This window comes from Hyla sarda, chromosome 10 (genome assembly GCF_029499605.1).
Source record: "Hyla sarda isolate aHylSar1 chromosome 10, aHylSar1.hap1, whole genome shotgun sequence".
NCBI classification, from domain to species: Eukaryota; Metazoa; Chordata; class Amphibia; order Anura; family Hylidae; genus Hyla; species Hyla sarda.
Window position 1 is genome coordinate 67,876,891 of NC_079198.1, and position 23,658 is coordinate 67,900,548.

The 23,658-nt window shown below is 41.4% G+C and overlaps 1 protein-coding gene across 5 annotated transcripts in view; it reads left to right on the forward strand.

Moving 5' to 3' along the window:
- TMEM150B (transmembrane protein 150B) overlaps positions 1 to 21,487 on the forward strand; it is a 69,002-nt gene extending 47,515 nt beyond the window's left edge. For all 5 annotated transcript variants that reach the window (XM_056542300.1, XM_056542298.1, XM_056542299.1 and 2 more), the window contains 3 exons: positions 11,178 to 11,305; positions 17,833 to 18,010; positions 20,139 to 21,487. In XM_056542300.1, coding sequence (XP_056398275.1) covers positions 11,178 to 11,305; positions 17,833 to 18,010; positions 20,139 to 20,335 — 503 coding nt within the window. In that variant the 3' untranslated portion in view covers positions 20,336 to 21,487. The remainder of the gene's footprint in view (positions 1 to 11,177; positions 11,306 to 17,832; positions 18,011 to 20,138) is intronic.
- Positions 21,488 to 23,658: the final 2,171 nt, after the last annotated feature.

A 23,658-nucleotide genomic window follows, 5' to 3' on the forward strand; every position in this document is an offset into this window, starting at 1 on the left:
ATATGTCGGGGCCATCGCATTAACTGCTATCCGACAGCGCAAAATGCTTAAGCTGCTGTCGGATAGCAGTTTAAGCATCTCGGGCAGGCTTGCTTACCTATTCCCGCTGCTCCGGGTCCACTTCACGATCCTCCGGCGTCTTCCGCATCTTCTCCAGGGTCCGGGCCTCGCTTTCCGGCGTTGTTATTACGTCACTACGCACGCCGCGCCGGCGCAGCAGTGTAATAACGTCACCAGAAAGCGAGGCCCGGACCCTGCAGAAGATGCGGAAGAAGCCGGAGGATCCCGAAGAAGACACTGGAGCAGCGGGACAGCATCGGGAGCCCCTGGGACAGCATCGGGAGCGGTGAGGACCTGGTCCGGAGCGGCGGGGACAGGTGAGTACAGCTTCCTATACTTTACATTGCACGGATCCCTCAACCTACGATGGATTCGACAAACGATGGGTCGTTTGGAACGAATTACCATCGTTTGTTGAGGGACCACTGTACTATGTTAAAGTAGAACATGTCACGAAAAAACGATCTCGGAATCAGAATGATAACTAAAAGCATTCCAGAGTTATTAATGGTTAAAGTGACAGTGGTCAAATGCGCAAAAAATGTTCTGGTCCTTTAGGCCAAAATGGGCTTGGTCCTTAAGGGGTTAAGATGGGTGGGTCATTAGGGAGAGAGGATGTTCGTCTCCTGTCTTTCATAAAATTTATATTTTCCTTCACTGAAAACTCAGAAAAATCTTCAATTTTAGAGGAGACTCTATTATGCATGTTTAAAGCTTATACTTTATAAAATTAATTGACAATAAAGATTAAATAATGCATATAAGCAACAGTTAATTAGACAAAACCATGGATGCATGAGGGTCAGGATGAAAGACCAATTAGCTTACCAATTAGTAGAGTGTTCCCTAAAAATGGAAGTATCCATTCCGGCTAAAGATATTGCTTGTAAAATCCAACGGTATAATGTAGCTGAAGATACCGGAGCATAAGGTTTGCAAAAAGAGATAAGAAGTTAAGAAAAAGATGGATTTCGAAGAGGAAGAGTTTAAACAACGGACAACACCTAATTTTTGTTGTTGAGGGAACATTGGATAAAAGACTGAAGAAATATTGGATTTTGTGTGACGAAAAATAGAAAATCTTACCCTTTGAGGTAAGTATTGTCTGTGGGAAATGTCTAAGGCATGAACATCTAAAACTTGATTAAAAGAGATAAGGCATAGAAGCATAGCAAGTTTAAAAGATAAAAACTTTAGGGGTAGAGTATCATTATCATCCCAGGAATTGAGTAAATCTAGAACAAGGTTGATATCCCATGTGGATTGATTTCTGGGAAGGGGAGGTCTACAAAAACGAATCCCTTTCATTAATTTACAGACCAGAAGGTGTTTGCCTAAAGGCAAAGATTAGATGGGAGAATGGTAGAAGGAAATAGCAGAACGATAAACATTTATCGTCTGGTAAGCTTTACCTGCCTCAAAAGAGGCAGAAAGAAAATGTATAACTTCATTTAGAGGTGCAAGTATGGGATCCAAATCCCGTTGCAAGCACCAATCAGACCAAATTCTCCAGGCTGATCTGTAAGAAGATCGGGTACCCGGAGCCCATGTGTCAGAGAGGATGCTATTAGCAGATTGTGAAAGTCCGATATTAGGGATTGTTGAACCGAAATTAGCCAAGCTACAAAGGACAAGATCCCTGATTGGACCAGGGGATGAGGATTCCTTAGAGGGCCCAGGAGACTGGAAGGATGAAGTGGAAGGACACGTGGGTAGTCTATTGTCATTTCCAGTATCTGGGGAAACCAGGTTTGAGTTGGCCATAATGGTGTGATTAGTACTAAAGTATAGGATAAGGCTTCAAAGGAACCCGGCTCAATCGGCGCTGAACGACCACAACAGGTGAACGGTTAAAAGGAATTTATTTGACCAGAATCCAACGCCTGAGGAAGCTGCGCATGCACAGCAAAATGTGTTGCATTCTGGTCAAATAAATTCCTTTGAACCATTCACCTGTTGTGGTCGTTCAGCACCGATTGAGCCGGGTTCCATTGAAGCCTTATCCTATACTGCAAATATCTACCGGAGGGCAGCAGTCGACCTACTATTATCCTATGCTTACATCATTGTTGTGTATGAATTTGCACAACCACCCAGAGTGAGCAAGTTATTTGTATAATAATTATTTCACCACGGGTTCTTACGTTACTACTCTATGGAGCGCCTGTTTCTCTCATTCCTGATTAGTACTAAGGTCGTTTTCTCGATTTTTGTCAGAAGAAGAACTGGAGAGATAAGAACAAATGGGGGAAGCGCATAAAGAGTTCCTGAAGGCCAGATTTGGAGGAGGGCATTGGTGCCCATGGATTCTGGATCTGGGCGCCAGCTGTAGAACTTGGGAAGTTGTCGGTTCAGACAAGATGCAAAAAGATCTATCCGAAAAGGACCCCAAAGATTTTGAAGTTGTTTAAGAGAGTTGGGTCTAATCTCCAATCTCTGTTTTCTGACAGAAATCGGGAATTCCAATCTGCAATAGTATTGGAGAGCCCTGGAAGGTATTCTGCTTTGAGAATTATGTCTTTGTCCAAACAGAAATGTCAGAAATCTTTGGCAAAATTTGCCAGACGTTTCGATCATATACCTCCAAGGCGAGTTACATATTGCACCGCTGAGTGGTTGCCCATCTTTAGCAGAATGTAACAGTGGGACTTGTCTCTCGCGAAGCTTTTGAGGGCAAAGGAATCGGCCAAAAGTGAGAGGCAATTGATGTTAAGGGAGTACTCTTCTGCGGACCACTTTCGTCCTGTGGAAAAAGGTCCGCAGCGAGCTCCCTAGCCGAGGAGACTGGCATCTGACTCTATAATCTACTCTGGGATAAAAATTGAATATGGCCTTCCCATTCCAATTTTGGATATGTTGCAGCCACCAAAGAAGCTCCTCCTTGGTATCTGGGGTTAATTCTATCTCGCCTGAATAAAGTAGCCCGTCTTGTAAGTGATGAGTTTCCAGCGCTGAAGAGCCCTGTAGTGCAGAGGCGCTGGGAATATGGCCTGTATTGATGTTGACAAGAGACCGACTATGCGAGCGATGGCTCGTTAGGATACTAAATTCTTGTTGAGGAGAGAACAAATTTCTCTCCGTATAAGTTTCAACTTCCTGGATGGAAGCCTCAGAATGACTAAACGGGTATCGATCATAAAACCCAAAAATTCTATTTCTTTAGTCGGAGTTAGAATTGACTTTTCTTGATTGATAAGAAAACCTAGGTTGGTAAAAGGAGATAGAGTCCAATAAATATGGAGTAGAATCAGAGACCGAGACTGAGCCATGATGAGGATGTTGTCTAGATAGAAAATGAGACGAAGACCTCTGGATCTGAGCATAGCTACCACTGGTTTTAATAGCTTTGCAAAGCACCATGGAGTTGAAGAGAGACTGAATGGAAGACTTGTAAACTGGTACTTTAGACCTTCCCATACAAAGTGGAGGTAAGGTTGAGAGAGAGAGGATGCATAGGTACCTTGATGTAGGCATCTTTTAGGTCTACTTTGGTCAACCAATTGTGTTGTATTAATAAATCTCTCAATTGGTTAATGCCCTCCATTTTGAATTGGCAATAGGAAACAAAGTTGTTGAGAGTTTTCAAGTTTATGACTGGTCTGTGACCGCCGTCTCTCTTTTTCACAAGAAAAATGTTGCTCAGAAAATCCTGGGATTGCCACAGGATTTGAATTATGGCTCTTTTGGAACTTAATTCCTTGATCTCTGAGTGTACCAGCTCTCTGTACCAGGTCTGTTTTTGAGAAAAATATAGGATGGGGTTTTTGAAACTTAGTCAGATGACACACAAAGTCTATTTGATACTCCTGGACCGTGTTTAAAATCCAAGCATCTGTGTTAATCAGGGCCCAAACTTGGATAAAATGGGCAATTCAGACTCCCAAGGGTAGATGGGAAGAAACAGGAAGAAGATTGCTTACCTGAAGTGGGTCTGGTCTTTGGGAAAGTCCTTTGTCCTCTAGCCCTCCACAGGCATCCACAAGTGGGAAGAAAGGAGTTGTGTAGGATGCAGATAGGAGTGGGAAGCGATCTACATGTGGGGGTCCTCTGTATTATTGGCTGTTTTGGGAAGGTTGCCGGCTGGAAAATCGGCCCCTCCATTTCCCAGCCCAGCCAAAAAAACATCATTGAAAAACACGTTTTAAGGACATTTGAGTTTTTCTAAATTAGAAAACAGCCCCACTGTTAGGCAGGTGACAGTAGATCCTCTGGGCCTGTGTGAAAGATGACGTGAGCCATACCAGGGAGCTTAGTCTAAGGTGCCGCTGGTTGTCACCAGAACCCGCTGCAAAGTGGGATGGTCTTGCTGAGGCAGGTGGCACCCAGGTCGCTACCCCTGGCATGACTCGACCACACAGGCTGTTAGGTGTATCTTGACTCAGGAGAGATGACACAGAGAGGCTGATAGGGAAGGTGAGTGATGACCCGAGATTCGCATGTGGGCGCGTCCCGCAATGCAAATCCCGGGCCTGCCAGCAGAAGCGGACAGAGCAGGGGAAAGCTCACGGCCAGTGTGTCCGGCCGGAGCACTAGGTGTAACACCCACATATTTGTTTATCTCTTTGACAAAACACTCTCCGAAGAGAGAGCCATCAGTGGGAGGAGGAATCTCAGAGGTTGCCAAGTGGATCAATTGTGCATCCAAGTGCATAAGAATGGACCTCTTCCTTTCAGTTCAGATTGATACATTGGCATTTCTGAGCAAGCAAACTGCTCTCTGAGTCCATCCTTTAAGAGGGGTTAAATCTACCAGTTCTCCGGTGTTAGAGGCAGATTCAAAGGGATTCAGAGAGATCCAGAGTCCATCTTGGATTGTTCTGAAAGAATGGTTCATTCCCTTTTTGTAGTTTTTTCCTTATTTAGAGAGGAACTTCACCAGGGTTTCTGCAATTTTTTGAGGAAGAGTGGGTCTAGGGCACTCTGAATGAAGTTTGTTTCTAGTTTTTTAGTCTAGTGGCTTTTTTTGCCATAAAGATAAAAACTTAGTCACTTGTGGGTCAGGTACCCACTCACCGGATCTAGGGTGTTTGATCAACCCAGGATCAAAAAATTGTGTACCTGACCCATCTAAGAGTACAGGATTGTCTGATCCTCCATCAAAATAATTTTCATCATCATCGGAAATATCCTCATATGAGGAGTCTGCTTCAAGGTCCGATCCATCTGAGTCAGCTTCAGAGGAACTAGAGGAAGAGTTAGGAATTAGGCTTGACTATTAAAGCCTTATTTGCCCGCTTTGCATGTACCTCCTCAGGGGTGAAGGTTGCGCTGCTTTAGCAGCAGGTAATTTGCTTTTTGAAAAAGCGGTAACATTGACCTGATCCCCTTTTTTGTTTGTTTTCTTGTGCTTTACCAGCGGGGAATTGGTATTTATATGTTGCCTCTTCTGAGAGGACTTGCCATGTTTCACACCTTCCATCATATGGGAAGTGGAATCCTCTGCTGACCAGAAAAGGTCAGACAGGGTAGAGGGACCTTTTTGAAGAGACTGAGAGGGCTGTGACTGGGTTATAGCCAGAACCACCGATTTGGGAATAGCGTCCTTCATAGAGCCCGCGGCTGTGCGGACTGCAGAGGGAACGGATTTAGCCACAGAAGAATCCACTAGAAAGTGCATCTTCATCCACCGCAAAGACAGGTGCATCAGGAACTTGCATGTTGTCCTCAGTAGACATGCTGTAATAAATATATGTAAATAGTATATAGGAAAAAATATCTTTGCATATAGATAAATAAAATATATATATTTAAATTAATAATGAATTCATAATGAATTCATAATAGTATTAATACTTGAATTATTAATGAATGAATTAATATATTATATCATGAATTAATGTAAATAATGTTTTTTAGAATAGTTATTAATGAAATAATAATAAGGTTATAATAGGGTAATAATTAATTAATAGATAACTCATAGGGAAATACATTAAATAATAGACGTATAACACATACAATGAAGATTAGGATAAAGCATATACAGACAGGCTGAGGCCAATATGAAGTGTAAGGATACTGTAGACAGGTATAGATATGAACATCTTCACAAGGGGGCGCTATGCGACCTCTGACTATGCGAGTTAGTCAGGCAGGAGACGTGATGCTGCAGAGACGTGGGAGACCGGCTGACTGACCAAGCGGTGTGTGAGGGAAGAAAGAGCGCGAAGCTGTAATACCAGCTTCAGTGCTACGATGGCTTCTGAAAAGTGTGACAGGACTCAGAGGTAAGGAAAAGAGTAGTGTGAGGAGAAGATCAATATAGAATAATCTGCCCAGCAACAGGGAGGAGGGGAACAGCGAATGGGATAAACTGGGGAAAAAATAATGATGTGTGTGTGAACTATTAAAAAAGGACTATAAAAAAAGGAGCCAGGAAAAGCTGGGTACCAAGAAAAAATCCCTAAAATGAAAGAAGGACAGGCTGGGCAAAGTTTTTAATAATGAAAATAAGGATTATAGTGATAATTGACAAGAAAATAATGTTATATCACAATCTATATAGCACACAAATGAGAGCAATACTTATCTACTGCGGGAGCAGCAAGAAAGAAGGAAGTCACATGATTATAGAGACCCTTTATTACATAGGATGTCATGCTATTAGCTGTTGATTACATGTTCATTTGCATAATTTATGTAATTTTTTTCTTACTGTAAAAGTTTTCATTGCTTGCTGCTGGGAGTAAAAAGAAAGAGTTAAAAGGGTACTCCAGTGGAAAACTTTTTTTCTTTAAATGAACTGGTGCAAGAAAGTTAAACAGATTTGAAAATTACTTCTATTAAAAAATCTTAAAGGGTACCTCTCATCAAAAAAACTTTTGATATATTATAGATTAATGTATGCAGAATAACTTCACAATTGCATGTTATTAAAAAATATGCTTCTTTCTATTTAATTTTCCACTTTGAAGAAATGACCACTAGGGGTCTCCCTACCAGTCCTGGCAGCAAGCATTTCAGACTCATGCTGGAGTCCTAAACACTACGAGCTGCCAGTCTGCTTTGTTCACAAAGGAGAACACTCAGAGCTGCCAGCCTGCCTTGTGCACAGCCTGTTTGGCTGTGAACAAAGCAGGCTGGCAGCTCTGAGTGTTTAGGACTCCAGCATGAGTCAGAAATGCTTGCTGACAGGACTGATCGGGAAAGATACAATAGAAAGAAGCATATTTTTCATTAACATGCTATTGGAAAGTTATTCAACATTCATTAATCTAAAATATATCAAAAGTTTATTTGATGAGAGGTACCCTTTAATCCTTTTAGTACTTTTTAGCAGCTGTATGCTACAGAGAAAATTCTTCATTTTTTTAATTAATTTTTTGTGTTGTCCACAGTGCTCTCTGCTGGTATCTCTGTCCATGTCAGGAACTGTCCAGAGCAGCATAGGTTTGCTATGGGGGTTTTCTCCTGCTCTGGACAGTTCATGATAACACACACAACACAAAGAAGAAATTAAAAAAATAAAGATTTTCCTCTGTAGTAAACAGCTGCTAAAAAGTACTGAAAGGATTAGGATTTTTAAATAGAAGTAATTTACAAATCTGTTTAACTTTCTGGCACCAGTTCATTTAAAAAAAAAAAAAAAAAGTTTTCCACCGGAGTACCCCTTTAAAGCATCAGTGATTGAAGGTTATTTCTGTACACATATACACGGAAGGCTGTCAATCACTGAGTAGGACTGCCCATTGGATCCCTAAACCCAGGATAGGTAAAGGTTTAAATGAATATTTTTTTTTGTTATACCGAATCTTTTCCCACAAAACTATATATATATATATTAACCGGCACAGCTCCTCCTGATCTATAACATTATGTCCGTAGATTGGGCTGAGTTTTTATGGCGACAGGTTCCCCTAGAGCAATGGTCTCCAACCTGCAGACCTCCAGATGTTGCAAAACTACAACTCCCAGCATGCCCGGACAGCCGTTGGCTGTCCGGGCATGCTGAGAGTTGTAGTTTTGCAATATCTGGAGGTCCGCAGGTTGGAGACCACTGCCCTAGAGGAACAGACCTGCAGTTTGCAGAGTTCACGAAGTTTAGAAAGCAATGAAACACCTTCAAATAATTGTTGTATAAGATCTTCTAAAGAAAACTTGTAATGACTTTCAGATTAGGATCTCTATAAGATGGCCTTTTCAAACTAAACTAGAGGTCACAATTGTAGCTCATAAATAGCAACAATGAAGGGTCTTAAAGGGGTACTCCGCCCCTAGACATCTTATCCCCTATCCAAAGGATAGGGGATAAGATGTTAGATCGCCGCGGTCCCGCTGCTGGGGACCCCGGGGATCGCTGCTGCAGCACCTCGCTATCATTACTGCGCAGAGCGAGATCGCTCTGCACGTAATGACGGGCAATACAGGGGCCGGAGCATCTTTACGTCTCGGCTCCGCCCCTCGTGACGTCACGGCCCGCCCCATCAATAAAAGTCTATAGCAGGGGGCGTGGCGGTCGTCACGCCCCCTGCCATAGACTTGCATTAAGGGGACTTGCCGTGATGTCATGAGGGGCGGAGTCATGACGTCACGCTGCTCCGGCCCCTGTATCGCCCGTCATTACGCACAGAGCGAACTCGCTCTGTGCAGTAATGATGGCGGGATGCCGCAGCGGCGATCCCCGGGGTCCCCAGGAGCAGGACCGCGGCGATCTAACATCTTATCCCCTATCCTTTGGATAGGGGATAAGATGCCAGGGGCAGAGTACCCCTTTAAACAATGTGTAAGGAATCACAGTCTTTATGAAGACTTTATAGGGAGTAAAATTGCACCCACTGTTTATAAGCACCTATAAGATGCTTCATTGTAAAGGGAATTGTTAAAGGGGTACTCCCGTGGAAAACTTTTTTTTTTTTTTAAATCAACTGGTGCCAGAAAGTTAAACAGATTTGTAAATCACTTCTATTAAAAAATCTTTATCCTTCCAGTACTTTTTAGGGGCTGTATACTAAAGAGAAATCCAAAAAAGAAATGCATTTCCTCTGATGTCATGACCACAGTGCTCTCTGCTGACCTCTGCTGTCCATTTTAGGAACTGTCCAGAGCAGCATATGTTTGCTATGGGGATTTTCTCCAGCTCTGGACAGTTCCTAAAATGGACAGCAGATGTCAGCAGAGAGCACTGTGGTCATGACATCAGAGGAAATGCATTTCTTTTTGGGATTTCTCTTTAGTATACAATTACTTTTTTAATAGAAGTAATTTACAAATCTGTTTAACTTTCTGGCACCAGTAAAAAAAGGTTTCCACGGAAGTACTCCTTTAAGTGTCAGGCACCCTTTAAATTTATCATTAAAAGCCAATGTGCGTTAGAAAGATGTGCTGCAAGTTATCACTTTTCAAAGTAATGTAGTTACAGATACATTTACCATTGATATATTTGAAATGAATTATTTTATGTATTTCTTTAACCTTCTAAACATAGTTTGGGACGATTTGTTTCCTAGCATGCTGATTGAAAGAAGGTAGGAGTCACGGTAGATCTCGCATGTCTAGTGCTAGTAACATAATCATATCTGTCTGTAATACCCACAACCTCTCCCTGGTTTTGAAATCCGTTTTTACAAATAAATCATGTGCCATAATGACTATTGAAAAGCCATTTAAAATGCAGAATAATATTTTAGTATCATTAGTTTACTTTGGTATCTCACATGATTTATTTGTATAAATGTATCCGTGTGCCAGCGGGATCACATACTATTGGGTCTGTCACACCGATACAGCTTTAGTGTTGGGCAATATTTAAAAAAATCCTCATAGCTACTTCATATCTATCCATCCATCTCCATATCTATCCAGGTCACTGAATAACTCTGCATCTAATATTTTGGGAACATTTGTTGTTCAGTTTGGGCATTATGTCACCTTTTATGCTGTCAGACATTGCTGTATATGTAATTCCATAATTTGTGAAGCGACTGTCCAGTTCCCTGATTTTGGGCCTCCCGATAGTAAAAACGGATCATTTTCCTAGCTATCCACCATCATGCCCACCTCCAGGATTGTGTTGGTGATGCGAGCAATGACTATAGATCTTCGCCTATGTAGCATTTAAATATTACCCTAGAATGAACTAAGTCATAACATTTTGATCACACAAAGTTGTGTCCTTATATTAAAAGTCCTTATATGTGTTTTCTGAGATTTGCTGTATTCATCTGACAGGGTTTTCACTCTGATAATACGATACAGTCTAAAGCATTTGCAAAAATATAGTTGACATAACCAAGCTAGAATCTTGTCCAGCAGTATGTAATGTGCCCATAACATGTCACTCTGGTAGCCCCGTCCGGGAATTAGAAAACACTAATGCCACATTAGGGTTTTGTGTTCTCATCCAACTAGATTTAGTATCTATTGCATGGCTATTTAATGTATATGGCTTGTTTTTCACGTGCACATCTGTGCGGTGCCACTTTGTATAAGTTTGCGCCAACTTGCTCTAATCCACTTTAAAGTTGGTCAGAAAAGCGTTAACCACAAGCTCCAGATTCTGTAGAGAATCCCATAAAAAGTGTTTTTGGACAGCTAAAACACAGAGGCTATGTCCTCTTTCAGTGCTTCTTAGTTGCATTTTTGAGGTAGGTGCAAAATGAAGGTAAAACCAATGTTATCCGATGGTATAATTAAAAGGGTACTCTGGGGGAAAACTTTTTTTTTTTTAAATCAACTGGTGCTAGAAAGTTAAACCGATTTGTAAATTACTTCTATCAAAAAATTCTTACAGTAATGTAATCAGCTGCTGTATGCTACCACTGTGCTCTCTGCTGACACCTCTGTCCATATCAGGAACTGTCCGGAGCAGAAGAGGCTTGTTATGGGGATTTTCTCCTGCTCTAGACAGTTCCTGACATTGACAGAGGTGTCAGCAGAGAGCACTGTGGTCAGACAGAAAATAAATTAAAAAAGAAAAGAACTTCCTCTGGAGCATACAGCAGCTGATAAGTACTGGGAGGAATAAGATATATAGAAGTAATTTACAAATCTGTTTAACTTTCTGGTACCAGTTAATTAAAAAAAAATAAAAAAGTTTTTCACCGGAGTACCCCTTTAAGATGTTGCAATGCCATATTACATAGGACAATGCTAATTCTGTTGATATTCCTTTTTGTCAGTGATCTGGATCATTGTTATACGCTTTCAACAAATCAGAGATTATGGCTGCCATTCTCATGTCAATTCTGTGGGCCTGGCTATGGGATTTCTTTGTGCTTTAGGGACTTCACTAGTCGGTAATTTTCAGGTGAGTCTTACAACAATATGTAATATACACTACTCCTGTTGTGTTTTCTGTTGTGGTACAGGCTTTTAAAAAACACGGCTCCCATGTACTTGTGATGTTGATATGGGCAGATGCAAAGTTAGTCAACACAATGCATATGTGCAGAATGTGTAAGAGCCCCAGTATTTCCTGAGGGGTGGGAGTCACAAAGACCTACTTTCTGCCTCTCCATAAAATCCCTCGTTGCACTAACCCTCCACTTAATTATGAGCCATGGATGGGAGTCATTCTCTTAGTACTATGCAATCTAATGAACATTAGAAGTGGCTCCCTTGGAGGATGAGCTCCTAGTTACCCATATGGTATAGATGCATAGATGATGAGAATTCACCTATATGGTACCCATATGGTATAGATGCACAGATGATCAGAATTCACCTATACGGTGCCCATATGGTATAGATGCACAGATGATCAGAATTCACCTATACGGTGCCCATATGGTATAGATGCACAGATGATCAGAATTCACCTATATGGTACCCATATGGTATAGATGCACAGATGATCAGAATTCACCTATACGGTACCCATATGGTATAGATGCATAGATGATAAGAATTCACCTATACGGTGCCCATATGGTATAGATGCATAGATGATCAAAATTCACCTATATGGTACCCATATGGTATAGATGCACAGATGATCAGAATTCACCTATACGGTACCCATATGGTATAGATGCATAGATGATAAGAATTCACCTATACGGTGCCCATATGGTATAGATGCACAGATGATCAAAATTCACCTATACGGTGCCCATATGGTATAGATGCACAGATGATCAGAATTCACCTATACGGTGCCCATATGGTATAGATGCACGGATGATCAGAATTCACCTATACGGTGCCCATATGGTATAGATGTACAGATGATCAGAATTCACCTATACGGTGCCCATATGGTATAGATGCACAGATGATCAGAATTCACCTATATGATACCCATATGGTATAGATGCACAGATGATCAGAATTCACCTATATGGTACCCATATGGTATAGATGCACAGATGATCAGAATTCACCTATACGGTACCCATATGGTATAGATGCATAGATGATAAGAATTCGCCAACTAAAAACATTGTCTAGTCCACAAGTATCTCTGTATGGATGTTCCTAATCAACCTTGCAAAGTCGGCAGTTGCATAGAAGTTGTGCACCTTTCATTTATCTGTCTGTACCTCTATAACATAGAAAAACATAGTTAACATTTTTTTATTTCAAGGTGCCGAGTGTCAAAGAGGCGGGCTTAGGGCTGAAACACTTCATTGCTCCCCCTCCTATCCCTGTTTGAATGACAGTCTGCTGGAAGTTAAGCCCTGTTTCCAAATCTTGCACCTGAGCACAATTTGTATGCACAACACAGAAACAAGATTAACCCCTTAAGGACCAAGGGCGTACAGGTACGCCCTTGGACCTGCTATCCTGATATAACGCGGGGTTACACAGTAACCCCGCGTCATATCACGGCGGGCCCGGCGTCATAGTGAAGCCGGGACCCACCTCTATGGGACCTATAACACTGCAAAAAAAAAAATGAAAAAAAAAGTGAATAAAGATCATTTAACTCCTCCCCTATTAAAAGTTTGAATCACCCCCCTTTTCCAATAAAAAAAAAAAACACAGTGTAAATAAAAAGAAAAATGAACATATATGGTATCACCGCGTGCGGAAATGTCCGAATTTTATAAATATATTTATTAATTAAACCGCTCGGTCAATGGCGTGCACGCAAAAAAATTCCAAAGTCCAAAATAGTGCATTTTTGGTCACTTTTTATATCATTTAAAAATGAATAAAAAGCGATCAATAAGTCCTATCAATGCAAAAATTGTACCGTTAAAAACTTCAGATCATGGCGCAAAAAATGAGCCCTCATACCGCCCCATACACGCAAAAATAAAAAAGTTATAGGGGTCAGAAGATGACAATTTTAAACGTATTAATTTTCCTGCATGTAGTTATGATTTTTTCCAGAAGTCCGAAAAAATCAAATCTATATAAGTAGGGTATCATTTTAATCGTATGGACCTACAGAATAAAGATAAGGTGTCATTTTTACCGAAAAATGTACTATGTAGAAACGGAAGCCCCCGGAAGCACAATGATTTTTTTTTCCGTTTCACCGTCGATTTTTGGGCAAAATGACTGACGTCATTACAAATTAGAATTGGTGGCGCAAAAAATAAGCAATCATATGGATTTTTAGGTGCAAAATTGAAAGAGTTATGATTTTTTAAAGGCAAGGAGCAAAAAACGAAAATGCAAAAACGGAAAAACCCCCGGTCCTTAAGGGGTTAAAAACAGCTGGAAGTTGAGCTGAAAGTTGAGGAGGCGGTCCAAACCTAGAAATTCAGGGCTTGGGAACCCCCTTTCTTGACACTTGGCACCAGAACATACAATCAGATATATAAAAGTTACCATGTTTCTTCTTGCCCTAACAGCAATCTAACAGTGTCAGCAGTTTGGAATTTAAATTGCAGCTGACAGATTCCCTTAAACCTCTTAAAGGGATACTCCAGTGAAATATTTTTTTTTTTAAATCAACTGGTGCAGAAAGTTAAACAGATTTGTGAATTACTTCTATTTAAAAATCTTAACGCTTCCAGTTCTTATCAGCTGTTGTTAAATACAGAGGAAGTTCTTTTCTTTTTGAATTTTTCTTCTGTCTGACCACAGTGTTCTCTGCTAACACCTCTGTTTGTCTCAGGAACTGTCAGAGGCAGGATAGGTTTTCTATGGTGATTTGCTCCTGCTCTTGACAGTTCCTGAGACAGACAGAGGTGTCAGCAGAGAGCACTTTGGTCAGACAGAATAAAAAAAAAAAAAAAAGAATTTCCTGTGGAGCATACAGCAGCTGATAAGTATTGGTGGCGGTGCCTGGTGCTATTAACCCTTTAGACGCGGCGTTCAAAGTTGATTGCCGTGTCTAAAGTGAAAGTAAACTACTCCCGGCTAGCTTAGTGGGCTGTTTGGGACGGCCGCAGCGAAATCGTGGCATCCTGAACAGCTGCAGGACACAAGGAGGGTCCCTACCTTCCAGGCATGAGCAGACAAGCGGCAGAATCATTGATCAATGTTATCCTATGGGATAACAATGATCAATATAAAAGATCAGTGTGTGCTGTGTTTTATATATATATATATAAATATATAAAGAAATAGTGACTTTATTCACCCATTAGGCATGTGCGACGTTTCAACCTCACCATGAGGTCTTTCTCAAGCCAGGCAGAAAGACCTCATGGTGAGGTTCAAACGTCGCACATGCCTAATGGGTCAATAAAGTCACTATTTCTTGTACTCCTGAGCGCCGCTTCCTATCTGGACTTATATATATATATATACCGTATTTATCGGGGTATACCACGCACCGGCCTATAACACGCACCCTCATTTTACCAAGGATATTTGGGTAAAAAAAGTTTTTTACCCAAATATCCATGGTAAAATGAGGGTGCGTGTGTGCGCGTGTATACCCCGATACATCCCCAGGAAAGGCAGGGGGAGAGAGGCTGTCGCTGCCCGCTTCTCTCCCCCTGCCTTTCCTGGGGTCTAGAGCCCTGCTGCCGCCCCTTCTCTCCCCCTGACTATCGGTACCGGCGCCCCATTGCCGGCGCCGATAGCCAGGGGGAGAGAAGCGGCGCCGACAGCCAGGGGGAGAGAAGGGGCAGCGGCACCCATTGCCGGCGCCGCTGCCCCGTTGCCTCCCCCCATCCCCGGTGGCATAATTACCTGGGTCGGGTCCACGCTGCTGCAGGCCTCCGGCGTGTGTCCCCTGCGTCGTTGCTATGCACGGCGCGGCGCACTGACGTCATGCGCCGCGCATAGCAACGATGAAGGGGACGCACGCCGGAGGCCTGCAGCAGCGCGGACCCGACCCAGGTAATTATGCCACCGGGGATGGGGGGAGGCAACGGGGCAGCGGCTTCGGCAATGGGTGCCGCTGCCCCTTCTCTCCCCCTGGCTATCGGCGCTGGTACCGATAGTCAGGGGGACAGAACGGGCAGCGGCGCCGATAGCCAGGGGGTGAGAAGGGCCGGCAGCAGGGCTCTAGACCCCTGCTTTTCCTGGGGCGGTATCGGCGTATAACACGCACATAGACTTTAGGCTAAAAATTTTTGCCTAAAAAGTGCGTGTTATACGCCGATAAATACGGTATATATATACATATATATATATATATGTGTGTATATATATATATATATATATATATGTATATATATATATGTATATATCTATGTATATATATATATATATATATATATATATATAGGAGCTATAACATTGCAAAAAAAAGTTAATAAAGATTGTCTAACCCCTTCCCTAATAAAAGTTTGAATCACCCCCCTTTTCCCATAAAAAAAAACTGTGTAAATAAAAATAAACATATGTGGTATCACCGCGTGCGGAAATGTCTGAATTACAAAAATACATAGTTAATTAAACTGCATGGTCAGTGGCGTATGCGGAAAAAAATATTAAGTCCAAAATAGCGTATTTTTGGTCAAAAAGTCCAATCAATACAAAAATAGTACAGCTAAAAACTTCAGATCACAACGCTAAAAATGAGCCCTCATACCGCAGAAAAATAAGTAAAAAGTAAGAGTTATAAGGGTCAGAAGATGACAATTTTAAACGTATAAATTTGACTGCATGTAGTTAGGATTTTTTCCAGAAGTACAACAAAATCAAACCTATATAAGTAGGGTATCATTTTAATCGTACGGACCTACAGAATAAAGAGAAGGTGTCATTTTTACCGAAAAAATTTACTAACGGGAGCCCCCAAAATTTACAAAATTGTGTTTTTTCTTCAATTTTGTCGCACACAGATTTTCCTTTCCATTTCACCGTAGATTTTGGGTAAAATGACTGATGTCATTACAAAGTAGAATTAGTGGCGCAAAAAATAAGCCATCATATGGATTTTTTTGTTGCAAAATTGAAAGGGTTATGATTTTTTAAAGGTAAGGAGGAAAAAATGAAAGTGCAAAAATGAAAAAAAAACCTCGTCCTTAACCCCTTAACGACGCAGGACGTATATTTACGTCCTGCGCCGGCTCCCGCGATATGAAGCGGGATCGCGCCGCGATCCCGCATCATATCGCGTGGGTCCCGGCGCTAATCAACGGCCGGGACCCGCGGCTAATACCACACATCGCCGATCGCGGCGATGTGCGGTATTAACCCTTTAGAAGCGGCGGTCAAAGCTGACCGCCGCTTCTAAAGTGAAAGTGAAAGTGACCCGGCTGCTCAGTCGGGCTGTTCGGGACCGCCGCGGTGAAATCGCGGTGTCCCGAACAGCTGATCGGACACCGGGAGGGCTCTTACCTGCCTCCCCGGTGTCCGATCGACGAATGACTGCTCCGTGCCTGAGATCCAGGCAGGAGCAGTCAAGCGCCGATAATGCTGATCACAGGCGTGTTAATGCACGCCAGTGATCAGCATTAGAGATCAGTGTGTGCAGTGTTATAGGTCCCTATGGGACCTATAACACTGCAAAAAAAATGTTAAAAAAAAGTGTTAATAAAGGTCATTTAACCCCTTCCCTAATAAAAGTTTGAATCACCCCCCTTTTCCCATAAAAAAAATAAAACAGTGTAAAAAAAATGAAAAATAAACATATGTGGTATCGCCGCGTGCGTAAATGTCCGAACTATAAAAATATATCATTAATTAAGCCGTACGGTCAATGGCGTACGCGCAAAAAAATTCCAAAGTCCAAAAAAGCGTATTTTGGTCACTTTTTATATCATTAAAAAATGAATAAAAAGTGATCAAAAAGTCCGATCAAAACAAAAATCATACCGATAAAAACTTCAGATTACGGCGCAAAAAATGAGTCCTCTCACCACCCCATACATGGAAAAATAAAAAAGTTATAGGGGTCAGAAGATGACATTTTTAAACGTATAAATTTTCCTGCATGTAGTTATGATTTTTTCCAGAAGTGCGACAAAATCAAACCTATATAAGTAGGGTATCATTTTAACCGTATGGACCTACAGAATAATGATAAGGTGTAATTTTTACCGAAATATGCACTGCGTAGAAACGAAAGCCCCCAAAAGTTACAAAATGGCGTTTTTTTTTCGATTTTGTCGCACAATGATTTTTTTTTCCGTTTCGCCGTGCATTTTTGGGTAAAATGACTAATGTCACTGCAAAGTAGAATTGGCGACGCAAAAAATAAGCCATAATATGGATTTTTAGGTGGAAAATTGAAAGGGTTATGATTTTTAAAAGGTAAGGAGGAAAAAACGAAAGTGCAAAAACGGAAAAACCCTGAGTCCTTAAGGGGTTAAGGGGATAAAGGGAGTGACAGCGGTTTCACGCTTAGTGTTTCATTGTTTCTTAGCTTAAATGATGGTTTTGAAAGCACAAGCCCCATTGTAGCTGGACATGATGCTGTATCAGCACGTACAAAAAGTTGGTCATATGTAATTGATAATAATGTTTGTTTTTCTGCAGCAATCCAATCAGCTGGAGACGCATCTTGTTGGAGCTTTCCTGGCATTTATCATTGGTGTTGTTTACTTCTGGATACAAACATACCTGACCTACAGAGTACAGCCAAGACATGGCGGCTGCTGGATAGGACCACTGCGGTTTATTCTCACACTTTGTGCAACAGCATTGATTATTATTAGTATCCTTAACAAGGCTGTGGACCATAGAATGCACATACTGACCTGTAAAGAGAAGGGGCACCTTTTCTGTCAATGTGGAGATGCTCTGTGCAAGTGGTTTCCAATCTGTGGCTCTTCAGACAGCAATGCTCTAAGCCAGTGTTTCCCAACCATTGTGCCTCCAGCTGTTGCAAAACTACAACTCCAAGCTTGTCCGAAGGCTGCCCGGGCATGCTTGGAGTTGTAGGTTTGCAAAGCTGGAGGCACACTGGTTGTGAAACACTGCTCTAAGCAGTAGAAACATTAGTTTTTTCTGCTTTATAGTTTGATCCTTTTCAGTGCCCAGAAGTCACCAATAGAGATTTACAAAATTTGAAAAAGGGCTAGAAAATATCTACTATCTAATGGTATTGAAGGGGTACTCTGCTGGAAAAATGTTATTTTTAAATCAATGAGGGCCAGAAAGTTTTCCAGATTTGTAAATTACTTCTATTCAAAAATCTCAATCCTTCCAGTACTTATCAGCTGCTGTATGCTCCACAGGAAGTTATTTTCTTTTAGAATTTTCTTTCTGCCTGACCACAGTGTTCTCTGTTGACACCTCTATCCATGTCAGGAATTGCCCAGAGCAGAAACAAATTCCCATAGCACACCTATCCTGCTCTGGACAGTTCCTGACATGGACAGAGGTGTCAGCGGAGAGAACTGTGGTCAGAAAGAAAGGAAATTCAAAAAGGAAATGACTTCCTCTGTAGTGTACAGCAACTGATAAGTACTGGAAGGATTAAGATTTTTTAATAGAAGTAATTTACAAATCTGTATAACTTTCTGGCACCAGTTGATTAAAAAGAAAATGTTTTCCAGCAGATTAGCCCTTTAAGAGGTATGTATAAGTAAGAAGAGGATATCATGAAGTTCATTTGATCCAGTGAATTTACAACCCATAGTGGATTCAGTAAGATTTTTTTTTTATGGGAAAAAAAACTAGCTACAATTACCTGGAAGGGTTTTGCATGGTTTTCTTCTGGACCAAATAACAAGATTTGTTCTACTCGATGTACTTTTGTATGTAACAGCAGTATGCATTTACTACTACTGAGACTGATATACAAAACATGAGGATAACTTTTACCTGAGATAGGGTGGTAATACAAACGCCAAAAGGCAGCCGCATTACGACTCTGTGAAACAAGTCTTATATTTGTGAAAGAAAGGATCGTTCTAAAGAGCTCACATTTTGGGAACCACAGGAACAAGGCCATGAAGTGGAAACCACATAAGGTTACAGAGCAGGGTCACTGAGTGCTTTGTAACCTCAAAAATTCTGGCCTGCTGGAAGCTACATGGCAAAGCTACATGGCCAGTAGCTACATGCAAGCCTTTCATCACCAAGCACAATGTCAAGCATCTGGTGGAAGGTAAAGCACGCTAGACTCTGAAGCAGTGGAAACGTGTTCAATGGAGTCAGGAATCATGCTTCTCTCTGTTAGTCTGATGAACTATGGAAATGACAAAAACAAAGAGGTGCGCTCCTAGTGTGGACGGTATAATAAGGCTTCAATGTGCGCAAAAATTAGGCGGCTAACCGGCGCGTTGTGCGAAGAGCACAACACCTCAGCAGGCATGTAGAATCGCAGGAAGGGGGTGAGCAGCCAGGGGAGCTCTGTACTAATGCCTGTGGATCTATAATGTGATGCTACCAAAGGTAAAATGTTTCACAATACTTTTGCCTAGATAGATAGATCCACACAAAAAAGAGTATCCTCGAAGTGAAGAAATTAGTAGCTTTATTCCATCCAACAAAAATAATGCAACGTTTCAGCTGCCCATCAGCCTTTTTCAAGCTGTGTTTGGCAGCTGAAACGTTGCATTATTTTTGTTGGATGGAATAAAGCTACTCATTAGTGCTGCAGGATATTCTTTTTTTTTGTGTGGATCTACGTTGGCTCCTGACCTGGGCCTTGCTTAGCTGCCTGCACTTCCTATTTACTGGTTTTCTCTGGATGTGCTGCTCACCCTTTTTGTTTGCTGTAGATGGATAGATAAATAGATATATAAGGCAGACTTGAGTGTGTATATACTGCGTGCAATACTTTATAATACAGTATGTAATTTGACTTACTTTTCCTTAACCAATCTTACTAACAGTGATTGTATTCTATACCAAGCAGATGAAGTCTGCATCTGCCATATGTGAATGGATTTTAGCGATGGTTTTATTTGTGCTGTTTGGACTCTTCTGCGTTGACTTCTGGTTTCTTGAAGGACACTTCTTCCATGTCAGGAAAAGGAGGGTGGTTATTCCCAATGAAATTCAACTTTCCACTGTCACCCTGAGCTTATAGATACAACATGTTACAGAGTGCCATACAGTGATTGTGCCAAGACTGTTGTGCTGCCATGGGCAGTGAATGGAGAATTCAGGGAATTGTCATTTATTATGTTAGCAGATATCTGGACTTTTACTACCTACCAGTATTGTACTACTATGAATGAAGTCTTTACGCTTGGACTAGGTGACAGCTTTGGTATATGACAGTACATGGCTGCCACTCAACACACTGGAGAAATCAGGGCAATATCGTAGGTATACAAGACTTAGTCAACTCAGCTATTGTGGTTTAATGTATTTGTGTCATATACATTTCAGGTAAACAAACAAGGGACCAAATTTAAAGACATTTTTTTACCAAAACTGTAGATGGAGAAAAGACCATTTTCCAAAATTTGTAATGTAATTTTTTGCTGATCTTTTTAATGTGTGTTTATTATTTATTTCCATGTAGTGAGACTGTGGTTCCTGACATATCTCTGGAATGTACAATCTATAGCTGTTCATACATGATAGACTAAAGTTGGTAAAATCCACCACTGCTTTGTTTGTCCGACTGTCTAAGGTGTATAGGGGGCCCCCATCTCTCCACCGACCAATGATGATGTCAGTGGAGAGAAGGGTCGGTTGTGTTGGATTTTTTTCACCTTATCTTTGGCTGCAGCTTACCCCTCCCCTTCCCATAGACAACCCATTAACTGTTTGACCATACCAAAAGTTCATCTGTATGGGGAAGTTGGGAGAGATAACTGTCAGCTGAACAAACATGTGGCACTATGTGGGAAATTTATCAAAACCTGTCAAGAGGAAAAGTTGCTGAGTTGCCCATAGCAACCAATCAGATCGCTTCTTTAATGTTTCAGAGGCCTTTTTAAAAATGAAAGAAGAGATCTGATTGGTTGCTATGGGCAACTCAGCAACTTTTCCTCTGGACAGGTTTTGATAAATCTCCCCCTATGTGTAGTATTTTAGCACAATCCCTTTTTCTAGACTGAGCTGCAATATCAGACAGAGCCCATGCATTGCACATCCAAGAGTACTGTAATACCATCAATAATAATACATAAAAAAGCCATTTAGCATTAAAATATACATTCAAATATTTTACAGTTTGCATTAAAGTGAATTAAAGGGGTACTCCCGTGGAAAACTTTTTTTTTTTAAATCAACTGGTGCCAGAAAGTTAAACAGATTTGTAAATTACTTCTATTAAAAAATCTTAATCCTTCCAATACATTTTATGGGCTGTATACTACAGAGGAAATGATTTTCTTTTTGGATTTCTCTGATGTCACGACCACAGTGCTCTCTGCTGACCTCTGCTGTCCATTTTAGGAACTGTCCAGAGCAGCATATGTTTGCTATGGGGATTTTCTCCTGCTCCGGACAGTTCCAAAAATGGACAGCAGAGGTCAGCACAGAGCCCCGTTGACTCGTGACATCAGAGAAATCCAAAAAGATAAACATTTCCTCTGTAGTATATAGCCCCTAAAAAGTTCTGGAAGGATTTAGATTTTTTAATAGAAGTAATTTACAAATTTGTTTAACTTTCTGTCACCAGTTGGTTTAAAAAAAAAAAGTTTTCCACGGGAGTACCCCTTTAAAGTCCAGAACTGTATTCATATAAGCTTGTGAACAAATACATCCCTAGCAACTTAGCTCAGTGTTTCCCAACCAGGGTATCTCCAGCTGTTGCAAAACTACAACTCCCACCATGCCCGGACAGCCAACGGCTGTCTGGGCATGATGGGAGTTGTAGTTTTGCAACAGCTGGAGGCACTCTGGTTGGGAAACACTGGCTTAGCTGTTCCATCAGAGATCATACAGTTCCATTGAGGAATGCCGGGAGAGCACAGACACTTTGAAGCCTACAGAACTGTGAATCCAGCTCTGAAGTATAATACTGACTGTAACTCAGGATCAGTACTGTATGCACAAAGTTATGCAGCTTTTGGGCAGGTGAATTCAGTTTACAGTATACTAACTATTTATAGTATTTTTAAAGTTTGAACTTATGTTTAATTGTTTTCTTCTAAGATGAGTAGGTATCCACAAGATATTCTGAGTCTTATTGTATTATAATAGTCAAATAACTGGGGACAAAAATAATTTACATATTTACATACATTTCACTTTTATACTTTTATTTCTTCTGTAAGATAAACATTGAAGACAACAGTGTCTCACGTAGATTATTACTCTTTGTTAAAGGGGTTTTCCCATGAATGCAAGTTACCCCCTATCATATTTTTTTTGGCAAACCTCTTCAAATGAATAGTAACTGTTGGGTGCTAGATCCCAATAAACTACTGTATTGTAAATGTCATTTCTTTTCTACATCTTTTTCTTTTTGAAGAGCAGAGGAACGTGCTCTCAAATCACCCAAAGTGCAAGAAAAAGTGCAAAACGTGTTACACTTAAAAAAAAAAAATGTGCACAAAGGATGTGGTCTATCAAGCCCTTCTCTGACAGGAGAGAGGCCCCCCCATCAAACCTTACCCTTCACCTCTGGACCAAAAGGTACCTGCAAGGTTCCAGGTTCAATGTCCCTTTTCGCTGAAGCAACTAAGGGGCCACAAGTGCTCCCGATATCCCCCTTGGCAATAGCCAAGGTATCTGCCCCACAGAACCCTTAACGGTCGGTACCCTGCCAATGCAGGAATACCTAGAGTTTTTGCAGGGAGGTGCGGAACCTAATGGCCACACACACCTCCCCTAGACCGCTAGGAGGGACACCTAGAAGGGCTACCGCATCCTAACAATCCTATGGACACTGCTGACAAAGGGTGGACTTCTAACACTAGTATTCAGGAAGTCTTTGTTCTCTATGGAGAGCAGATGTCTTGACTAGGGGAGATTATAGCTGCTTGGTCCTAACAACCTCACCCCCCAAAACCTTGTCCCATTAATGACAGACACAGTGTTTTGGGGCAAAAGCCACAGCAGACCAACTTTATTAACAGAACAACTAAAACCACAACTTTGTATGAACATCATACATTAATATCAACAAACAACTCCTTTCAGGAACAATATTTACATAGCAGGAGAAGAACCCAGAGGCACCATCCACCTTTAATCTCCACCAAACAGTAAGTATAGGGCCTCCTACTTTACTCCTAGCTGCATCACACTTAGCCCAGGAGCACCAACTTCAGAGCCCCAAATCCCTCCCTGGGGCCCATGGCCGCAGAGACTTTACCACCTGGCTTTGTACCATCCAAAGTCTATCAAATCCAGTAATGCCTCCAGATCCATCTCCTGCCCCGCTTCTGCAAAACAAAACACACAACAGGGCGGGAGGGCGGGAATCTTCCTCCTTGGCCGCGTGCCGAC